The 15,395-nt window shown below is 41.6% G+C and overlaps 1 protein-coding gene across 5 annotated transcripts in view; it reads left to right on the forward strand.

Moving 5' to 3' along the window:
* LOC115103975 (sodium/calcium exchanger 1-like) overlaps window positions 1-15,041 on the forward strand; it is a 53,738-nt gene extending 38,697 nt beyond the window's left edge. For 3 of the 5 annotated variants that reach the window (XM_029625057.2, XM_029625060.2, XM_029625061.2), the window contains 5 exons: window positions 2,378-2,446; window positions 3,241-3,368; window positions 4,245-4,344; window positions 8,360-8,632; window positions 10,514-15,041. In XM_029625057.2, coding sequence (XP_029480917.1) covers window positions 2,378-2,446; window positions 3,241-3,368; window positions 4,245-4,344; window positions 8,360-8,632; window positions 10,514-10,890 — 947 coding nt within the window. In that variant the 3' untranslated portion in view covers window positions 10,891-15,041. The remainder of the gene's footprint in view (window positions 1-2,377; window positions 2,447-3,240; window positions 3,369-4,244; window positions 4,345-8,359; window positions 8,633-10,513) is intronic. The other 2 variants (XM_029625063.2, XM_029625064.2) reach the window with 1 other exon arrangement.
* Window positions 15,042-15,395: the final 354 nt, after the last annotated feature.

Here is a 15,395-nt window from a genome sequence, read left to right on the forward strand (position 1 = left end):
CTGTGTGTTTCTGTAGGCGTGTACCAGTGAACGCTGCTGAGGGGGCTCATAATAATGGCTGGAATGGAGTCAATGAAGTGGTATTAACCGCATGGAAACCACATCTTTGATGTGTTTGATACCATGCCATTGACAGGGCTGGGGAGTAACAGATTACATGTAATCTGTTACATGTAAGGGATTACAAAAACAACTGGTAACTGTAATCCGGTACATTACCAGAAAAAAATACTGTAATCAGATTACAGATACTTTTGAAAAACTAGATGATTACTTCGAGGATTACTTTTGAATTCAGAAAGGATGTTTGCGAAAAAAATCTTTGACACTTCTTTGATTTCTCAATGACATTCAAATCAGCATTGAAAAAGGTGCACATTTAAATTTGTTCCACCTGACCCAGTCTGACCACTATGATGACACACCAAATGTGTTTGATGTATATGTAAAAGAGCACAAACAAGCTTTTGTAGGCTACAGTCCAAGCTATCTTCCAATGGTGCGACTGCTGTCGGCATCCGAAGATTATCCAACTTTAATAAACGCTTGGAGGAAAGGATGACAGCAGTGGTGTAGTCTACGGCGATCCGGAAATAACTTATTATTAATATCGACATAGCGTATTGATGTGAATCACTCTGCTGCTCTCTCATTTAGCTATTTGCGCCTTACAGATTGTGTTTGTTGTGGATGGCTGTTCACAAATCTAAATATGTATTTGAACTCAATAATGGTTGAATTCAACAAGTTCATGGTGCTTATCAATCATTGTTTTGTAAACCATTGGACAGCCAGTGAAAAATGCACTCTTGCAATAGCTGCATAGGGCAGATCCCAGCCTATGGAATAAAAGTGGGGATTTTATTGCTCAATCTAATTCATGCTGATAAAAAAAACATCCATAGGCCTAATGGACACATGCTTAAACTCACACACTTCTGATCTGTAGTTGGTACATCCATTTTTGGACTTATAAATTATATATATTAATGTAAAGATATAAGAGAGTCATATTATTATATATAGTAAAAAGCGATGGGTTAGAAGAAGCCTACATAACCAACCCATAAAGTAAAATTTAACATCCATATATGGCCAGCTATGTAAACTTTAACATTGATTTATCCTGCAATGGATGTCATTCAATTGGTAACATACATTTTTGTCTTCTTCTAATGACTCTTAAGGGGAAAGTAATCTAAAAGTAACTGCATGTAATCAGATTAAGTTACCGTGTTTGGGTAATCCAAAAGTTACTTTATTGATTACAATTTTGGACAGTAACCCTGGCCATTGACTTCATTCCAGCCATTATTATGAGCTTTCCTCCCATCAGCAGCCTCCACTGGCATGTACGCGTCGAGACACGTGTCATTTGCATGCCACAGGGGTTCATGGAATGATTCAAAGCCTAGATTGACCTTCAAAGAGACAGCTTTTGCCCTCTGTCCACTTTGGCTTATATGCACCACGCCCGTGATCAGATACTCACTGGTATCACTGAGCACACTCTGTGGTCCTTTAGCGGTTGGGTCGTGGACCGTTAATGGCCAGGTCACACTATTCATCAGGGTTCAATCAAGTCTCTTGGGAATGCAATTTCCACCAACACTTTGTACTTACTCAACTATATACAGAAGGCTAATTACTGACAAGGTAAATATAACAACGTAATGAAACTAGTTAAATTCTGATTCAGATCATTTCATGTCCCAAGGAACTTGAGTTGAATTCCCCCTATTTTACAGGAAATAGACACTCATAAAGCTTACACACTTGACACACTTTTATTTGTAATTCAGGTATTACAAATTATTCATAAATGGTTTATGAATGTGTTCTTGTTGTGTAAGGTGTGACCAGTTGTATAGCCATTTCACCTAACATGCCTGGTGATTGCTGTATGTGCTATATCAGTGGTCACTCCGGTTCAAAAGAGGTACTGGGTGTGCAGGCTTTTGTTCCAGCCCAGCCCACCACTTAGGCTACACACTTCATTCAGCTCTTCAGTCTGGGCTGGGATTAGGTGAATCAGGTGTGTTTGTGATCCAAATGCTATATGAAAAATAATATTTTCAAACACAGTCACTGGTTTCCCCCGGATAACTTTAAAAACATGATTCCTCTAGAGCTGCAACTTTAACAAAAGTCTCAAAGCAAATGTACTCAAATGAATGTACTCAACAAAGTAATGTTTACAGTGGGATCAAAGAATCTCAACAACCTTTCAAATGAAACCTGTGTTCGTCCACCATAATATAGTGACATATATTGGATAGTGTTTTTTGACTTATCCGGAAACCTTGGGAAACAGTTTTTTTTCATCTAATGGGGGCTCTTTGTGCAATGAACTTTGAACTGTGAACTTATCCCTCAGGCAGGGACGTCTACCGGAAAGTGCAGGGTAGGGATAACCCTGTCCCTGCCACCATTATCAGCCTTGCAGGTATACATCCTCCCTTTGTCCTCTCCATCTTCCCCTCACTTCGCTATTGTCTCGCTCTCCTCTATCCTCCCTCACTTCTCTATCATCTCGCTCATGTGACTCATGAGTTCTTTATCACGGATGTCTCAATACTGCCTCCGGCTGGAAACCTCTGTGAATTAACAGTCTGCTTTTTCATTTCCAGTCTCACTCTTTTTGAATGAACTCCCTTTCTCTTATCAGCTCAGTACGTCAGTGCTTCTGCTTTGGTGACTAGCTTTGGGCCAGTCAAATGGCTAGATTGTCACTGCAAAGCTAATAGTCAGTATCATGCAGCTATTGAAAATGTGCCTCTTTCACACACCTTTGTGCCTCTCCTACTACACTTTTTTTAGTCCTCACTTTATCGTACATCAATTAGCATAAACAGAGCACAAGAAGGTACACTTGCAACAGAAACCTGGACTCAAGTGACATTTTCACACTTATGAGCCTCGCTAAACTGAACCAAGCTGAACTGTTATGCACTGGCCAGGTTATGCATCCAACACAGTAGCTGGAGCTGTGCTAGAAAGGATTATGTGAAAATAAAATATCCAAGGCACAGCTGAGCACAATATTTGGAAAAGTGTAAATGTTTTCAAGAGCAGATGTTGAGCAGTCAACAGCTAAATTGACCACTCACAGACATACATGCATGGCCTTTTATGGGTGCCGTCCTTGTCATGGCCACTAAACCACCCAAATGTGTTCACTCCCTTTATTTCTCCCTCTCTCTCTCTCTCTCTCTATCTTTCTCCCCCTCTCTCCCTCAGAGGAAGGGGACGAGGAAGCTCTCTCTAAGAAGGAGGAGGAGGAACGCCGCATCGCTGAGATGGGCCGGCCCACCCTGGGGGAGCACGTCAAACTGGAAGTCGTCATCGAGGAGTCGTATGAGTTCAAGGTACGAGAAAATATATTTTGAATAACCCAAAATATTGTATTTTCAGCTCTTTGAAGCTGAAGTACAAAACTGAAAATAAAAATAAGCAACAACGTACAGAGGGGAAGCATAGCATACCGCACAAAGAACAGGTCTACCACTTACCAGACTTGCTTTCAATGAGAGTGACAAATCATTAACTCTCATTTATATCTGAAATATTTCGGGTCGCGCACAAACCTGAAAATTGTACCTTTAATAATAGTAAGTCACAGCTTTGATAGGACCCTAAAACAAACAGCGCACTATAAAACCACTCACTCCACCACTTGGAAAAGGAGTAAGACAACCAGCTGCACTTGAGATTGTATCTCCCATTACTTAAGTCGTACCTCCGATGTCTTAAGTGGTATCTCCCATTACTTAAGTCGTACCTCCGATGTCTTAAGTGGTATCTCCCGTGTATTAAGTCGGCCCAGCTGGAGTCCTTTCAATGTTTAATTTCATCCAAACTCCAACTTTCACTGACATGGCCATCTGTCAATCCAAAAGGTAGCCAACTATACTGATACTGTAAATTCCATATTCCATATGAAAGAGACAGTGATTAGGATGAACATTTCGGGATTTGAGCATTAAAAATGTCTTTGCAGTTTGGGGTAGTTTTAGGGGTAGAAGTTGGGGTATGTTTGAGGTTGATATAGGGGTTGAGATATGGTTTAGTTCCCAGTCTGGCCTGATAAATCAAACTGCTTTGTCTTTATTGTATTGTATAGACTTTTGCATCATGTGCACTGCCAATGTGTATTCATTGGGCATGTATCTTTGTTTGTGGAATGCTAAATAACCAGGATTGAGGATTATTAGACTGAAATATTATGTTCTGGTGCCCCACAGAACACAGTGGATAAACTGATTAAGAAGACCAACTTGGCTCTATTGATTGGAACCAATAGCTGGAGGCAGCAGTTTATGGAAGCTATCACAGTCAGCTCTGGTAAGCAGATCAATCAATCAATCATTTAATTGGCAGCGTATAGAGCTTTTTAGAAATGTGTTTGTAACAAAGTGACTAACCAGAAATCCAGGCCTAACAACCCCAAAAGAGCAAACCACAACTAGAGTGGCAGGGGAAAACTCCCTGGGTCTAGGAAGTGCAGTAGGAAGAACCCTTCCAAGTAGCCTCTTAAATACCATATCTGCGTCTCAAATGGCATCATATTCCCTTTATAGTGCACTACGTTTGACCAAGGCCTATAGGGCTCTATGGGGCGGCAGGGTAGCTTAGTGGTTAGAGCGTTGGTCTTGTAACCGGAAGGTTGCAAGTTCAAACCCCCGAGCTGACAAGGTACAAATCTGTCGTTCTGCCCCTGAACAGGCAGTTAACCCACTGTTCCTAGGCCGTCATTGAAAATAAGATTTTGTTCTTAACTGACTTGCCTAGTTAAATAAAGGTAAAATAAAAAAAAGTAGTGCACTATAGTGAATAGGTTGCCATTTGGGAGCCAGCCTATATTCTGATTATTGGACAACACAACAATACAGGATGATGTATTCAGAGCAAAATCAAATCTTGTCCAAAAGAGAAAATATTATGTTATTTTCCTTTCAAATCACATTTGTCTTAATTGGCTACACAATCACCCTAGCCACAAAGCCATCTGCCCAAATCTTAATTGTAATTTAGAGGGAACTGTGAAGTTCTTGTAGCGGCTCCCTCCGAAGCACATTCCAGACATAATGCACTGTTGATTTATCAACAAGGTAGCGCTGAAGCACAACTAACTCATCAAGCAACACACACACACACCCACACAATCATATATGCACACATCTCACACACACACATGCACGAACACACGCACACAGACAGACACATACACACACACACAAATTTCCACTGAGGGCCTGAGCGGAGATGACAAAGCTTGTTAGCCATGGGAGTGCACTCCAGAGGAGATTCCTCCAGGGATACAGTAGTAATGAGATCATTAAAAAGTCTATGTAATGAATTAGTCTGCTCATGGGGTTCTAAACTACATGTATGTTTGTGGCCATGTCCAGAATCAGGCTTTCCTACTACTTACTTAACTGCATATTGTGTGCTAGTATCACATACTGTTCAAAAATAATAATTAAGTAAGCAACCAATATCAGCATACTAGAATCCTGAGGATGCATAATCTAATGAGCAATTCCGTTTATTCCCGTCATTCGTTCATTTTGGTACAGCATATCAGCTGTTGTCAGACACTTGGTTCTCGAAAGACAATTTTCTTCCTCAAAGGTGTACAGCGAATTCTACTGGCTGAAAAGCTGAAATTAGTATGACATCCTGCGATTTAAAGCATACAAACATTTTGAAATTTCACATGCAAACATTCCTACTATTCAGAATGCAAGTATGGGTATTCGGACACGACCATTGTGTGTGTGTGTGTGTGTGTGTGTACTCGTGAGTTCTGAACTGTGCTAATATCCAGGAAGACCCTTTCCACTAGGATAGGCACAGAGTCTTTGCTGCAGATGGGCTATGGTTGATGGGCTATGGTCATCCCTAACCTGTATGTTTACTGTAACACAAATTCAATTGGAGACAAAACAGGACAGGACATGGTCAAGCTGGATCTGTTTAACCACTATGGCCTCCTGTCCACTCAAATGCATGCATGAGGACACGCACCCACACATGCGTTCACATGTAGAAACAAACATTGAAACAAGTACTGCAATGCAGGCCTATGTCTTGAAACATACTCATGGACACGACATGTATTGCATTATCAAAAATAGACACAAATACAGACACACACACAAAAACGTGACCATTCCCTGCTCCCGTGCAGAGAAATGCATTCAGGTGGATTTTGCCCATCAGCTATTTTAAGCAACGTCACCCTAATGAACTCTCCCATGGCTTCAATGAGTAGAGATGTGGCTCACTGTCCTGACTTGATGTGATAAGAGACTTCATTATTTGTGTAATGTGGAAATTCACTCTCCACACAGTCTGTAAGGAGAGGAGAGAGTGGGGCTAACGGCTAACACTACTAGGAAAGCCTGAACGTCTGTGTTTTAATTTAGAATGGACTAGTGGTGGCTAGTTTCTCCTGGTCTACTCACAGTTTAAGACTAGTTTACATTGCAGAGAACCTTAACATTGTAGCAGAGGTTTTAACCATGTTAAATGTTGAAATTGAACTACGAAGTTGGGGTTACAACTAACTACCGGGGGTTTGCTAACTACCTCGCTCTAAGAGTGCAGAGTATAAAGTCAGACAATCTGCTGTCTCAGCCACTGCCTGTCACCAATGGAGTACCCCAAGACTCAATCCTAGGCCCCACGCTCTTCTCAATTTATATCAACAACATAGCTGTATGCAGATGATACAGTCTTATACTCAGCGGGCCCCTCCCGGGATTTTGTGTTAAATGCAACGAAACTTTCTTAGTGTCCTACAAGCTTTCTCTGCCCTTAACCTTGTTCTGAACACCTCCAAAACAAAGGTCATGTGGTTTGGTAAGAAGAATGCCCCTCTCCCCACGGGTGTGATTACTACCTCTGAGGGTTTAGAGCTTGAGGTAGTCACCTCATACAAGTACTTGGGAGTATGGCTAGAAGGTGTCCTTTTCTCAGCACATATCAAAGCTGCAGGCTAAAGTTAAATCTAGACTTGGTTTCCTCTATTGTAATCACTCTTCTTTCACCCCAGCTGCCAAACTAACCCTGATTCAGATTACGGAGACATAATTTATAGATCGGCCTCTTGGGGGGCTAGATGTTCTTTACCATTTGGCCATCAGATTTGTCACCAATGCTCCTTATAGGACACAACACTGCCCTCTATACTCCTCTGTAAACTGGTCATCTCTGTATACCCGTAGCAAGACACACTGGTTGATGCTTATTTATAAAAACCCTCTTAGGCCTCACTCCCCCCTATCTGAGATATCTACTGCAGGCCTCATCCTCCACATACAACACCCGTTCTGCCAGTCACATTCTGTTAAAGGTCCCCAAAGCACACACATCCCTGGGTCACTCGTCTTTTCAGTTCGCTGCAGCTAGCGACTGGATCGAGCTGCAACAAACACTCAAACTGGACAGTTTTATCTCAATTCCATACATGCTTTTTCACTAAGCTGACTGTGCCTTTAAACAGCTTGGAATATTCCAGAAAATTATGTAATGGCTTTAGAAGCTTCTGATAGGCTAATATACATAATTTGAGTCAATTGGAGGTGTACCTGTGGATATATTTCAAGGCTTACCTTCAAACTCAGTGCCTCTTTGCTTGACATCATGGGAAAATCAAAAGAAATCAGCCAAGACCTCAGAAAAAAATTGTAGACCTCCACAAGTCTGGTTCATCCTTGGGAGCAATATCCAAGTGCCTGAAGATACCACGTTCATCTGTACAAACAATAGTACGCAAGTATAAACACCATGGGACCACGCAGCCATCATACTGCTCAGGAAGGAGACGCGTTCTGTCTCCTAGAGATGAACGTACTTTGGTGCGAAAAGTGCAAATCAATCCCAGAACAAATCAATCCCAAATTCACTCAATTTATTGTGGGAAGGTTGTGGAAGGCTACCTGAAACGTTTGACCCAAGTTAAGCCATTTTATGGCAATGCTACCAAATACTAATTTAGTGTATGTAAACTTCTGACCCACTGGGAATGGGATGACATTCTGACATTTCTGACATTTCACATTCTTAAAATAAAGTGGTGATCCTAACTGACCTAATACAGGGAATTTATACTAGGATTAAATGTCAGGATTTGTGAAAAACAGAGTTTAAATGTATTTGGCTAAGGTATATGTAAACTTCTGACTTCAACTGTAGATGTATTTATTTTTATTTTTAATCCCAGCACCCGTACCCACAGGAGGCCTTTTTCCTAAATTGTAAATAAGAATTTGTTCTTTACTGACTTGCCTAGATAAGTAAAAGTTAAATAAAATAAACACAACACATCTTCCCTCCCCTCAAAATGTCTCAGGCGATGATGACGAGGGCGAGTGCGGCGAGGAGAAGCTGCCCTCCTGCTTTGATTACGTCATGCACTTCCTCACCGTCTTCTGGAAGCTCCTGTTCGCATTTGTGCCGCCCACCGACTACTGGAATGGCTGGGCCTGCTTCGTGGTCTCCATCAGTATGATTGGCCTGCTCACCGCCTTCATTGGAGACCTGGCCTCCCACTTTGGCTGTACCGTGGGCCTCAAGGACTCCGTGACCGCTGTGGTGTTTGTGGCGCTCGGGACGTCTGTGCCAGGTGCGTTCCATACATGCTGCAATACACCCAGACACACATACACGCGCAAAGACATATTCACAAACTCTGGGTCTTATGAAGACTCTGTCACCAGTCTGGTGTTTGCGGCATTGGGACGCCAGGCTAGTAACATACACCATCTAGCTCTTTACTCTCATGACAGGTTTTTATTATAATTAGACAAAAAAAAGTATTTAGTCAGCCACCAATTGTGCAAGTTCTCCCACTTAAAAAGATGAGAGAGGCCTGTAATTTTCATCATAGGTACACTTAAACTATGACAGACAAAATGAGAAAAAAAATCCAGAAAATCACATTGTAGGATTTTTTATGAATTTATTTGCAAATTATAGTGGAAAATAAGTATTTGGTCAATAACAAAAGTTATCTCAATACTTTTTTATATACCCTTTGTTGGCAATGACAGAGGTCAAGCATTTTCTGTAAGTCTTCACAAGGTTTTCACACACTGTTGCTGGTATTTTGGCCCATTCCTCCATGCAGATCTCCTCTAGAGCAGTGATGTTTTGGGGCTGTTGCTGGGCAACACGGACTTTCAACTCCCTCCAAAGATTTTCTATGGGGTTGAAATCTGGAGACTGGCTAGGCCACTCCTGGACTTTGAAATGCTTCTTACGAAGCCACTCCTTCGTTGCCCGGGCGGTGTGTTTGGGATCATTGTCATGCTGAAAGACCCAGCCACGTTTCATCTTCAATGCCCTTGCTGATGGAAGGAGGTTTTCACTCAAAATCTCACGATACATGGCCCCATTCATTCTTTCCTTTACACGGATCAGTCGTCCTGGTCCCTTTGCAGAAAAACAGCCCCAAAGCATGATGTTTCCACCCCCATGCTTCACAGTAGGTATGGTGTTCTTTGGATGCAATTCAGCATTCTTTGTCCTCCAAACACGACGAGTTGAGTTTTTACCAAAAAGTTATATTTTGGTTTCATCTGACCATATGACATTCTCCCAATCTTCTTCTGGATCATCCAAATGCTCTCTAGCAAACTTCAGACGGGCCTGGACATGTACTGGCTTAAGCAGGGGGACACGTCTTGCACTGCAGGATTTGAGTCCCTGGCGGCGTAGTGTGTTACTGATGGTAGGCTTTGTTACTTTGGTCCCAGCTCTCTGCAGGTCATTCACTAGGTCCCCCCGTGTGGTTCTGGGATTTTTGCTCACCGTTCTTGTGATCATTTTGACCCCACGGGGTGAGATCTTGCGTGGAGCCCCAGATCGAGGGAGATTATCAGTGGTCTTGTATGTCTTCCATTTCCTAATAATTGCTCCCACAGTTGATTTCTTCAAACCAAGCTGCTTACCTATTGCAGATATTCAGTCTTCCCAGCCTCGTGCAGGTCTACAATTTTGTTTCTGGTGTCCTTTGACAGCTCTTTGGTCTTGGCCATAGTGGAGTTTGGAGTGTGACTGTTTGAGGTTGTGGTCAGGTGTCTTTTATACTAATAACAAGTTCAAACAGGTGCCATTAATACAGGTAACGAGTGGAGGACAGAGGAGCCTCTTAAAGAAGAAGTTACAGGTCTGTGAGAGCCAGAAATCTTGCTTGTTTGTAGGTGACCAAATACTTATTTTCCACCATAATTTGCAAATAAATTCATTAAAAATCCTACAATGTGATTTTCTGGATTTTTTTCTCATATTGTCTGGCATAATTGAAGTGTACCTATGATGAGAATTACAGGCCTCTCTCATCTTTTTAAGTGGGAGAACTTGCACAATTGGTGGCTGACTAAATACTTGTTTTTGCCCCACTGTATGTAGGGTTTATATGAAGTGTTCTTGAATAGTACACTGTCATAGCTCTTGTCATGCATTCTTGTCATGCATTCTCTTTATCTCTCTCTCTCCCCCCCAGACACATTCGCCAGCAAGGTAGCTGCAATCCAGGACCAGTACGCCGATGCCTCCATCGGCAACGTAACGGGCAGCAATGCCGTCAACGTCTTCTTGGGCATCGGCGTGGCCTGGTCCATCGCTGCCATCTACCACAATTCCAAGGGCAACGACTTCCGGGTGGACCCGGGCACCCTGGCCTTCTCCGTCACCCTATTCACCATCTTCGCCTTTGTCGCCGTGGCCGTGCTCATGTACCGGCGCCGGCCCGAGATTGGGGGCGAGCTGGGTGGGCCCCGTGGCCCCAAAATCGCAACCACCTGCCTCTTCTTCAGCCTGTGGCTCATGTACATCGTCTTCTCCTCCCTGGAAGCTTATTGCCACGTCAAGGGCTTCTAACTTCTCTATAAAGTATCTGAAAGCAAGATTCCAAAAGGGATAATTAAAAGATCTAAGAAAGCTTCTGAAAGATCTTCGAAAGCTTCTTAGTCTTTGAAAGCTTCTATAAGGTCTAATAAAGCTATTCAAAAGTATTTGAAAGCTTCTAAATATATTTTAAAGCTTTTTAGTCTTTTAAAGCTTCTAAAATAAATGGTAATGCTTCTAAAAAGAACCACTTTATTGACATCCTACGCCATTGACTTCCATGTCCCTTTATCCTAAATCTAACATCAATGACTCTACATACCCTTCTCGTCCTATGCTTAAGCCATCTACTGCCACATCCAATACATCCGAAGCATCCACTACTACAACTAAGGCCTCTAAACCAACACCAGCCGGATGGTGGCCCAAAAATAGGGATTTTTAAAATTATTTTTAACTATTCATTTAGTGTTTGTTCTCTAGCTCCTTCAATCCTGTTGTTGCAGCTTTATTTTAAATGGAAGCTATCTGTTGACTTTCATTGGATCAAGACTCCTAAGGCTGTGTATCCAAAATGTACTTTCAGATGAAGCAAAAACGTGTGCTTGTTTGGTTATACAGAACACAGAACTTCAAAGCTGGGCATAAAAGTGCTGCTGGTTGGCGTCCACAATTTCTGTTCAGTGCCCCCCCCCCCCCCCCCCCCCAAAAAGACAAATTTGTCATAATATTCCTGTAGCCAGAAACGTGAGTGATTGTTTAAATGCAAAGAGCATATGGATGAAAAATGCATAGTTACTTATGTAAAAACTTGAAAGAGGCTATAGCTCATTTTATGTCTACACTGTACTGTTGCAGTGATGACTGTACCTCTAATTTTACAGAAACTAAAAACTAAAAACGAATTCTTAGGGGTTTAGTCGGGGTCTCAACTCACTGTTGAGGGTTAGAATAAAGAATACACAAGATGCAATTTAGAAACGTGCTTGTGCATCAGCAGTCACTCAATTAGCCCATTTCAGCTAAATGTTTTTTGATTGGTAAGTCAGTGGCCAGCTATCTTAACTTGTAGTAAGCATGGTTGAATTACCGACCGGGTGGGGCCCTTTGGTCATCAGTTATCATATTAAAACTGCTAACATTTGCATCCACCCTATGGTAAAATGTGTAGAATTGTTTTCTCCAGTCCATGGCAAAATGAGTAGAATTGCATGAAATGAGTTATAAAATAAAAATATATTCTCTTTGCCCAGTGGCAAAATGTGTAGAATTGCAGGAAATTAACTTTAAAACTTCAAATGTTTCTCTTCGCTGTCACAGGGGTGCTTTGCTGGCGGGGGGTGGTATGGATGTGGGTACACAGACCCACGAACCACTGCAGCCCCTCATGATGAGTTCTGTTGTCCATCCCTGTAGTAAACTATCAAGATCTCCAACACAGAGACTGCCAATCCCTTTATATATGTGATGTCCATAGCATCTTTCATTTGGTCTGTTAACTATCACAGGTGACAGACAAAACAACACAAACACTTCTTTCATAGAAAAGTCATCAAAAATGTCTTGCGTGTCAAGTTTTGTCATACGTTGTTGTTGATTCTTTGTCCAGGTGTGCGGCGATGTTCACTTTAGCGCTGTGGTGAGCATAGTGTGCTTGTGTTAACTCTGACTGAATAATCCTCAATGTTGGATTATCAATGTGCTAATTGTAAACTATATGCATGAGTGTAAACATAACTGTATATCATAAGCCGTAGTTATCATTAACATTAGGGGACACATTTTAATAATGAGTAGTAATGGATTTGGGTTCATTGAGATTGTTTTTGTGTGTTTGCTCCAAGAACAATGTTATCTGAAAGACTACAATTCTTTAAAGTAATGTGAACAAATAATGTATTATTTGTATGAAAGGCAATATCTCATACTCTTGTGTTGATTAAATAGGTATTTGTACTGTCCAAAACTATATTGCTCTGCTTGAGTTTGCTGATGTCAAGTTTGCGGAAAATACGAAGCAGTACTTTGTCTGTGTTATCTGTTTTTGTATATAGTGTACAGTGTTGTCAAAGTGAGGTAGTTGGCCTCAATGTTGAAAATATAAGATTCAAGCTATTTATTTTCCTACCCTTTGGGGACACAAGAATAGCTAATGTTGCCTTCCAGGGGACCCACGTTTGAATTGACGTTCTCCCCTCTATTTTTCTGAATGAGTCTGGGTGGTTCTTGTCCTTGTTGAGGTATTTTGATCCTTTCTTGCGATGGAAGTTGTCTTGTCGTCAATACATTCAGGGGCCAAAACGGATACTACATACCTACTACAGAGTGAATTCAGCCAAATCTAAAATAAATAAGCATCACTTTACCAGTACTGTGTGAATGTATGGTATTGTAACTTCTTGCACAGTTTTGACTAGCTTAAACAAAACAAAAGGAATCCAGCCCAATTCTTTCTCTCACATTAAGAACATTGATTCCCTATTAGGACAGCTGATGCATAAAAAATTGCCATATTATGGCTTCTGTTTATTTCACTTTTCTCATTGTCCCTATTGGTGATGTCACACACATTGACAATATTGTATTGATTCACTCTTCCTCAACTTGTCACAAGCCTAGGCCCACCTCTAGACGAATTGTTCTATGTATTAACATTGGTTATACATACTGTATAGCCTTGTCCCCTTCTGTAACTGTGCTGTAGCCAACTTTCTATTCTTCCATCCTTTTCAAGCTATACATACACTATATATACAAAAGTATGTGGACACCCCTTCAAATTAGTCTATTTGGCTATTTCAGCCACACCAGTTCCTGACAGGTGTAGAAAATCGAGTACACAACCATGCAATCTCCATAGACAAACATTGTCAGTAGAATGGCCTTACTGAAGAGCTCATGTCACATGTCACATGTCACCGTCATAGGATGCCGACTTTACAACAAGTCAGTTCGTCAAATTTCTGCCCTGCTAGAGCTGTCCCGGTCAACTGTAAGTGCTGTTATTGGGAAGTGGAAACATCTTGGAGCAACAACACCTCAGCCGCGAAGTGGTAGGCCACACAAGCTCACAGAACGGGACTGCTGAGTGCTGAAGCGCGCAGCACATAGAAATCGTCTGTCCTCGGGTTGCAACACTCTACTGAGTTCCAAACTGCCTCTGGAGGCACCGTCAGCACCATAACTGTTCGTCGGGATCTTCATGAAATGGGTTTCCATGGCCGAGTAGTCGCACACAAGCCTAAGATCACCACGCGCAATGCCAATTGTCGGCTGGAGTGGTGTAAATCTCGCCTCCATTGGACTCTGGAGCAGTGGAAACACGTTATTTGGAGTGATGAATCACCCTTCACCATCTGGCAGTCTGATTAATCTGGGTTTGGTGGATGCCAGGAGAACACTACCTGCATAGTGCCAACTGTAAATTTTGTGGAGGAGGAATAATGGTCTGGGGCTGTTTTTCATGGTTCGGGCTAGGCCCCTTAGTTCCAGTGAAGGTAATCTTAATGCTACAGCATACAATGACATTCTAGAGATTCTGTGCTTCCCACTTTGTGGAAGGCCCTTTCCTGTTTCACATGACAATGTCCCAGTGCACAAAGTGAGATCCATACAGAAATGGTTTGTCGAGATCGGTGTGGAAGAACTTGACTGGCTTGCACAGAGCCCTGACCTCAACCCTATCGAACACCTTTGGGATGAATTGGAATGCCGACTGTGGCTGAATGGAAGCAAGTCCCCGCAGCAATGTTACAACATCTAGTGTAAAGCCTTCCCAGCAGAGTGGAGGCTGTTATAGCACCAAAGGGGGGACTAACTCTATATTAATGCCCATGATTTTAGAATGAGATGATCGACAAGCAGGAGTCCACATACTTTTGGTCATGTAGTGTACATCTTGGTATGACAAGGAACGAACACAGAGAGGATTTGGCAAAAGCACAAACAGACTGGACCACCAGGCTGGGCAATACAAACACCATATTTCTCTCAGAATGCTTGTTCTATAGGTTTCACTTAACTTTTTTATTTTATTTATCAGGGTTTTTGGTTTAAATGTATTTGTTTGCTGTAAAATGTATTTGAATGTCATGATTTTTCTTTCACTGTGCATGCAAAACAGGAGGTAATGTGTACCAAGGCTCAATTAGTTCTGTCACAGAAAATAAAAGTTTTGAAACCTAGCTTGTTTCTAGGAAATCAGTAGAGTTGTTATTGGTGTGTACATGATTGTGTATGATGTTAGGAGTTGGGTATTTGGTCAAATAGATATTTCTGATAAACAGTAAGTTGGCTCCCCCTTCTGGTACATTTAGCTGATACTGTATTGACAAACGCTTAAGATACATATTACTTTATTCCTTTACAGGACTTTAACTTTTTTCCCATATTTTCTTTTAAAGATTTTTATAATTTTGAAAAAATTACTGAATATTAATCTAATCGTATAAAATGTCCTTTAAACGTCTCTGTGTGTGCAGGTCAACCAGGAGAGATTCATGAAATGGCAATCTGCAGTTCAAACAATAACAAAGTGG

This window comes from Oncorhynchus nerka, linkage group LG21 (assembly GCF_034236695.1).
Source record: "Oncorhynchus nerka isolate Pitt River linkage group LG21, Oner_Uvic_2.0, whole genome shotgun sequence".
Lineage (NCBI taxonomy): Eukaryota > Metazoa > Chordata > Actinopteri > Salmoniformes > Salmonidae > Oncorhynchus > Oncorhynchus nerka.